This window comes from Psammomys obesus, unplaced genomic scaffold, assembly GCF_907164565.1.
Source record: "Psammomys obesus unplaced genomic scaffold, mPsaObe1.curated_primary_1811, whole genome shotgun sequence".
NCBI lineage: Eukaryota > Metazoa > Chordata > Mammalia > Rodentia > Muridae > Psammomys > Psammomys obesus.
Window position 1 is genome coordinate 17,090,164 of NW_026596125.1, and position 8,021 is coordinate 17,098,184.

At 40.8% G+C, this 8,021-nt stretch overlaps 1 protein-coding gene across 4 annotated transcripts in view; it reads left to right on the forward strand.

Annotated features, from left to right (window-relative positions):
• Atrnl1 (attractin like 1) overlaps nucleotides 1-8,021 on the forward strand; it is a 527,893-nt gene that overhangs the window by 23,451 nt on the left and 496,421 nt on the right. For all 4 annotated transcript variants that reach the window (XR_008722856.1, XM_055630013.1, XM_055630014.1 and 1 more), the window contains exon 7: nucleotides 6,600-6,774. Coding sequence is in view for 3 of the 4 variants with exons in the window: in XM_055630013.1 (XP_055485988.1) it covers nucleotides 6,600-6,774 (175 nt within the window). In the remaining variant the exon portion in view is untranslated. The remainder of the gene's footprint in view (nucleotides 1-6,599; nucleotides 6,775-8,021) is intronic.

The window sequence follows — 8,021 nt, forward strand, 5'->3', positions numbered from 1 at the left end:
CCTTCCTTCCTTCCTTCCTTCCTTCCTTCCTTCCTTCCTTCCTTCCTCTCTCTCTCTCTCTCTCTTTCCTTCTTTTTTTTGAGAGCAGCATACGAATTTCAGACTTCACTGACAAGAGGACGGTGCTGTGCTGTTTGGAGTAGACCGGTGTCTTTCCAGCACTGATCATTTTCTTTTGTCACTAGGGCTCACTGGGCTTTAGACCTGCACATCCACATTTTTGTCCAGCATTAAAGCCAGTATGGATACGATGGCCGGTGGGGTGTGCAAAGAAACATTATGTGCATATACTAGCTCACGCTGATATTTCTCTGGCAAATGCCAGCTGCTGCCAAAGCACACATCTCCTACTTAGCAGTACTGGAGGTTGGCTGTCTTAGATCAGAAAGAGTGGGTTCTGGGGAGGGCCGTCTTCTTCCTACAGATGTTTGCCTTCTTGCTGATTCCCATGACAGAGCTAGAGCAAGAACACGGGTATGTGTGGCCCACACTTCCTCTGTCACACTGGGGTTGGGGCTTTTGGTGAACTTAGCAAACATTCAGTCTGTTACAGGGTACTTTGTACAGTGGCTAATTCTTAGAGTCACTTCAATTTATGAATAGGTTCATCCATGCTCACAGTTAGGGTTATTCTGGGTAACTCAGCTAATTTTATTTTCTTTATAAAGAAACATTGTCTGGGTCCTGGGATGACAACTCTATAAAATGATTCAAAATGTCTTCATGGTAGTCTCTGCCCGTGTGTGGTGTGTTCATGAGTCTGTGTGGGTTTGTGTGGGTCTGTGTGAGGACAGAGGCCAGCTCTGGGTGTCTTCTGCGTTTTTCTGCTAGTTACTTTATTTTGAGATGGGTTAGGGGAGAGCTCTCAAGGGGCTCCAAAGGGGCTCCAGGGCTCCACTTTCCCCCAGTGCTGGGGTTAGTACCGACGCGCACCATCACAGGCGGCTTTTGGGTGGCTGCTGATGAGCGTGGAGCCTCATGCTGGCCCAGCAGGCTCTAACAATCAGGCTGTCTTCCTGCCCCGAAATAGTATTCTTAAGGACTAATACTACAGTGACATTTCCTTTTTAGTAAGTAGACATTTGGTGATAGCTCTTGATTTAATAATATCTATTGTAACCAAGCTTAATGTATTTTATTAGCCTATAAAATTTGCATTTGTGAATAATACTTGAAGATTAGACATAGTGTTTAGGTATTCGGTGAACATTGTACCAGGCTAATAAAATGGGCAATTTAGTTTTTGTGCTTAGAATATTTCACAATTTTAAATGTCTGTATATATAATCTTGATGGCTTTAATTATCCAGAAATAGTTCTTTAGAATGTTAAAGTTATTCTTTTTTATGAACATGTATCTTGATAATACCAATGATTTTCAAAATGAGTGCCACTAGGGCAACGTAAAGAGATTATGGAGAAATGACCCTTCCTTTTCTGCTGAATTATTTCTATATTGAGTTACCATGTACAACTTTATTTTAACCTCCATTACACCTCAAAATTAGGACACTGAAAATCTCTGATTTCTGCTCAAACAAACAAACAAACAAACAAACAAACAAACAGCTCTTTCATCATAATGATATCATTTACCTAAACTGTAAGAACCACATACTTAGAAAAGATCTAGAATGGTGATTACCAGTCACATGACTCATTGTAAAGTTAAATATTGTACGAATAGGTTGAGAGCATTTAAAATCCCCTGAAACAGACAATAGGACTCTAGTGGCACTTCTATGAGCCTAGTACAGGCAACAGGACTCTAGTGGCATTTCTCTGAGCCTAGTACTCAAGCAGAATATTTTGGCTACTGTAACAAAAACTTCTCAGTGGAATTGGAAGATAGTACTCTTCAAAGATGGTTTCATTTCTTGCTTTTCTTCTTTCTTTTTGGAGAACTTCAGATTTCAGTATATGTGTAAATCATACATGGAAGAAAGAAAAATGGTTGATATAGCAAAAATAATGTAGGTATGCTAAATGATATAAGAAAGGCACTCACTGCAAAAACCCAGAATAGCTAAAACAATCCTGTACAATAAAAGGTCTTCTGGAGGTATCTTCATCTCTGATCTCAAGCTGTAATGTAGAGCAACAGTAATAAAAGACGGCATGGTACTGGCATAGAAACAGGCTGGAGGATCAATGGAATTGAATTGAAGACCCAGAAATAAACACACACTTATGGACACCTGATTTTTGACAAAGATGCCAAAACCATACAATGGAGAAAAGAAAGCATCTTCAATGAATGGTTCAGGGCTAACTGGATATCTACATATCGAAAAATGCAAATAGACCCATGTTTATTACCCTGCACAAAAGTAAGTTCAAATGAATCAAAGACCTCAACATAAAGCCAGACACACTAAACCTGTTAGAAGAAAAAGTGGGGAAGAACCTTGAACTCATTAGCACAGGAGACAACTTCCTGAACAGAACACCAACAGCACAGGCTCTAAGATCAACAATTAATAAATGGTACCTCGTGAAACTGGAAAAGCTGTAAAGCAAAGGACACTGTCATCTGAATAAAACGACAGCCTATAGACTGGGAAAATATCTTCACCAACCCTATATTTGACAGAGGGCTAATATCAAGAATATATAAAGAACTCAAGAAGTTAAACAGCAACAAACCAAGTAATCCAATTAAAAAATGAGGTGCAGATAATTTTCAACATATCAAATGTTGAGGAATATCAATGTTGGAGAATATCAAATGGCAGAGAAACAACTTAAAAGAAATTCTCAAAGTCCTTAGTCATCAGGGAAATGCAAATCAAAACGACCCTGAGATTTCACCTCACACCCATTAGAATGGCTAAGATCAAAAACTCTAGGGATTATGCAGGCTGGAGAGGATGTGGAGAAAGGAGAACCCTCCCCCATTGCTGCTAGGAGTGTAAATTTTGTACAACCACTTTGGAAATCAATCTGGTGCTTTCTCAGAAAATTGGTACCTCAAGATCCAGCTATACCACTCCTAGGCATGTATCCAGAAGATGCTAAACCATACAACAAGGACATTTACTCAGCTATGTTTATAACAGCTTTATTCATATTAGCCAGAATCTGGAAACAGCCCAGATGTCCCTCAACTGAGGAATGGATACAGAAATTGTGGTACATTTACACATTGGAATATTCAGCAATTAAAAACAAGAAAATCATGAAATTTGCAAGTAAATGGTGGGAGCTAGAAAAGATAATCTTGACTGAGGTATCCCAGAAGCAGAAAGACATATACAGTATATACTCACTTATAAGTGGATATTAGACATATAATATAGGATAACCATACTAAAATCTGTAGTCGTGAATAAGCTAAACAACAAGGAGGGCACTAGGGAAGATGCTTTATTCTCCTTCAGAAGAACAAGCAGGAAGTACAAGAAGAGAAGGAACAGGACAGGAGCCTTTCACAGGAGGCCTCTGAAAGACTATACCCACCAGGGTATCAAAGGAGACACTGAGATTCATACCCTAACTTTTGGTAGAGTGCCAGAAACATTATGGAAGAAGAGAGAGATAGAAAGATCTGGAGGGAACAGGAACTCCACAAGGATGCCAATAAAGCCACAAAACCTGGGCCCAGGGGCCCTGCAGAGACTAATATGCCAACCAAGGACCACGCATGGAGAGGACCTAGACCCTCTGCTCAGATGTAGCCCATAGGCTGCTCAGTTTCCAAGTGGTTTCCCTAGTAAGGGGTACAGGGGCTGTCTCTGACATGGACTGTGTTGCCTGCCCTTTGATCACCTCCCCCTGGAGAGTGGCTGGCTCTTTGATCACCTCCCCCTGGAGAGTGCAGCCTTGCCAGACCACAGAAGATGATGCAGCTGACTTGATGAGACCTGATAGGCTAGGGTCAAATAGAAGGGGAGGAGGACCTCTTTTATCAGTGGACTAGGGGAGGGGCATAGGGGGAGAAGAGGCAGGGAGGATGAGATTGGGAGGAGATGAGGGAAGGGGCTACAGCCAAAATACAAACTGAATAAATTGTAATAAACAAATAGAAAAAAAGAAATTAATTTCGCTTTAAACATGTGACCAATTATTTAGTTTGAGCAAAACAATACATCCAAAATATTAAATATAGGTGTATGGTCTTGGAGATATTTTAAGTTTAATTCTAGATGGTTGCAATGAAATAAATATTGTAATATAGTGAGTCATGTCTATTTTCCTGGTTTCCCAGAGCATATAGTGATTATGTTTATACAATATTGCATAAATGTATAATTACAGCTTTAAACATACAATAAATTTATTATAAAAATGTACATATCTTAATTAAAAACATTTTACGGCTACAAAATTATGAGTCACTGGTGTTGTTACTGAGGCTTTTTTCCTGGTGGAAGGTTTTGCCCCAGTTTGGTGGCCACCAGAGAGCTTTGGTGACAGCTGCAGTGAGAGGTCACTTTTCAGGCTGTTTGATTGATGTGATATTGGTTGATAATGTTTTAACAGAACAGAACTTTTCAAAATTAAAGTCCGCCCTCCCAAACCTCTTTACTAACCAAGCAGTATTCTAAATTCTGTCATTCTAAAGTGTCTGCAGCATCTTTATCAGTGGATTTCATTTTAGGAATAGGAATATTTTTTTTCTCATCACAGGAAGTAACTTTTTATCTGTTAACTTCATTGTGAGATGGCAGTGTTTCACTCAATCTTCACATTTTGCTTCTAGTCCTTTTGCTGTGGCCACAAGATCAACGGTTCCTTTCTTTACTATAGTTGAGTCACTTAAGAGCTTCCGTGGGATTGAGAATAACTCTTAAATTCCTCTGAATATTGGTATTTAACCCTTCTTCCATAATCTCAGATGCTCTTACTGACATCAGAACGGGGAGGAAGCACTTCTAGAACGCTGCCCACGGCCAGCATGATCGGCAGCCTCACTGCCCATGGGTACTTGCTGCAGTGTGTGTCAGCTCCTGCTCACAGAACCCATGTCTTCCCTCACTCCTTGTAAAGCAGTAACCTCTGCTACTCCAAGGTTCTCTCCCTCTTTACCTCTCTCAGCTTTCGGAGAATTGTCAGAGTGGAACCTTCCCCGTGGTCTGCACCTGTTTCTGGATTAGGTTTTGGTTTAAAGGAATGCTGTGAACAGTTTGGTCTTCCATTCAAACCCCCCAAAATGCACTGTTCGCAGGAAGGCACCTCACCTCTTCATTTGTTCTCTGGAGGGGCACTTTTTACTTCCTGTAGGAAATTTTGTTTTGCATTCAGTCCATGGCTATTGCTATAAGAGGGCAGCATGTGCTTTTGATTTAAGTGAAAGGTTCTGCCCTTCCCCGTTTGTCTAGATACTTAGAAACCATCATGGTTATTAGTTGGCCTAGTTTCAATACTGTTTGTATCCAATAATTAAGGAGGGGAGAGAGCAGGGAATGGCCAATTGCGAAGCAGTCAGAACACACAGGTATCAGTTAGAGTTACTGTTTTAAATAGACGTGGTTGGTGGGGACCTCGAGTGATTTTAATAGTCATGTAATTATAGGTTGTCCTACCATGTGATGCTAATGGCAGTCTTGGACAGTGAAAAACAGTGACACAGGAAGCACATGCTGCAGTCCGCTTCAGCAAGGGTTGCCGTGGGACTCGGCTTGTGACACATGTATCTGCAAAGCGCAGTGACCGCAAGTGTGTCGTGACAGAGATGTCAGTGCTTGATATGAGCAAATATGTGGGAAAGAACGGAAGCACAAGAGTTCTTCCATTGCTGGATTCCAGGGATGCTGACCAGCCTCACTGCATCTTATGGAGGAGGAGGCCGACACTCCCAGTCTCGTGACCCTGGATAGGCGACAGCTCTGGGCCTGCTTTACAGTATTGACATTATTCTAAACTAATAATGGTTTTTATTTTATGAGACTGTTATAGTTTTCAAATAGTTTTTATTTTACTGTACTTCATTTTCTTTTGTTGATATATGAGGCTACCTGGTGAAGCCAGTTTTGTTCTTAATAATGTGATCCTTATTTTCACATTTGTTTAGTAGCTTATAATTTATAAATGACTTTATATACTTTTGTAAAAAGTAAAAACTTAACAGCGTTTGTGAGCAGCTTTTTCTTTCCACTCTGTAACAGAAAGCTTGGTGCTGCGCGGGGTTTGTTTAAGGTCACATTATTGACAGAACTAGAACTTGAGAATGCTGTATTCCATTTTAATATTCTAGTAGCATACTAAATATGTAATAAATATGTAATATGTTATTTAAGAAGTTTTTTATACATCATGATGTTCATTACAATGTGTTAAAATTGGATTATATTTCCCTTGTTAAGAATTTATTTGCAAGTTATAGTTCAGACTTTTTAATGAGGGGAGATTTTTGGGACAGAGTCTCACTATGTAGCTTGGGCTGAAGTTGGTAAATGGCCCTTGGGCTCTCAGTCTTCCTCCCTCGGCTTCTTGACAGACGGCTTAGAGGCGTGCAGCACCGAGTAGGGCAGACTGTTACGTGCATTACGTTTTTCACCTGATGGTCACTAGATTCTCACGTCCTGCCAGTCTGAGCAGGCCGCTTCTGTAGTACCAGACCTTTGTTTAATGCACTGTGTTGTTTGGTTTTTAAATAGGTCCAGATTGTTCTCTGAATGTTCCTTCTACCGAGTCTTACTGGATTTTGCCAAATGTTAAACCCTTCAGCCCCTCTGTGGGTCGGGCCTCACATAAAGCAGTTTTACACGGGAAATCTATGTGGGTCATCGGAGGCTACGCTTTCAACTACAGCTCTTTTCAAATGGTTCTGAAGTGAGTATTTCCTTACAGATTTTTATAATAAGGTAAGTTGTTTGTCCAAATATATAACTAATTATTTTTGCGATAGTATATACTTGATAAATGTGAGAATATATACAATCAGTTTGTCCAAAGTCAGTTATTTGGCATTGTACATCTAGGTCTGTTTTGTATAAAATTATTACCTGTCTAGAGTGCTTTAAATAAATTTAATATAAAGGTAGGCGTTGCCTTTGTTGGCAAAATGAATCCTGCTATCTTTTAGTTTTTAGAATGAAGTATAATTAATTGTATATGTAAAAATATTTTTTTCCTGTAAATTTTAATATACCTGAATGCTTTCTTGGTGTGTACTTTGCTCACTTTTTTGGGATAATAGTGCAAGTATTATAAGATCGGCCATTTCTCTCTGGCCACTGGCGCTGTCCTCTGCATGCTGGGTGACAGTATAAGTCACAGGGCAGCGGCTTTATCTGATTTCTTTCAGCTGATGATTGCGTTTTATAATTAATAACAGAATAAGGCAATGAGATCAGAAGAATCACTTGATCACCAAGGTTGTTTTCAGGGCTGACGGTCATGATTCGTACCTGCTAGTGTAATGCGGGTATCCAGTCAGACCTGTCCCGAGACAGAAGGCAGGTAATCTCAGCGTTAGCAGCGGCATGCTTGCACTGACGTTGCTTATTGGGCATCTGTGTTTTATCTGGTGACGCCATCTCTTCAATGTGTAGGCTTGTTAATTTTGATGCTTTAAGGAATTGTGAGGATATGAAAAACTTGCTAATGGTTATATCTAGAATTAAAATATGAAATAAAATAAATCCTGGAAGGGCCCGAGAGACGGCCCAGAGATGCAGAGCACTCGCTGCTCTTGCAGAGGACCTAGGTCCAGCATGCACAGGGCTGCTTCAGGTAACTCCAGTTCTAGCAGATCCAGCGCCGCGTGCTTGAGGTTATCAGTCCATGAAGCAAGTTCCTGCTCTGCGAAGATAATGGAGCGAAGGCTGCCGTGGGAAAGAAGCACGCATATCAGCAAAATTAAATTGTATACATGGAGCTAGACAGACAGGCTACTGGGGGTCAAATTAGAATTGCCAAGGAGGAGGGAGTGGTAAGTTCCCCGAGAAAGTTGGAAGCTGAGCAGACTTGAAAAAGGAAGTGGGGGCAATGGTGCAGGAGCTGTGGTCGGGCGCAGCGAGGCGAGGAAGCAAGCGTTCACCACGTGCACAGGAAGGCGAGGAAGCGTTCACCACGCG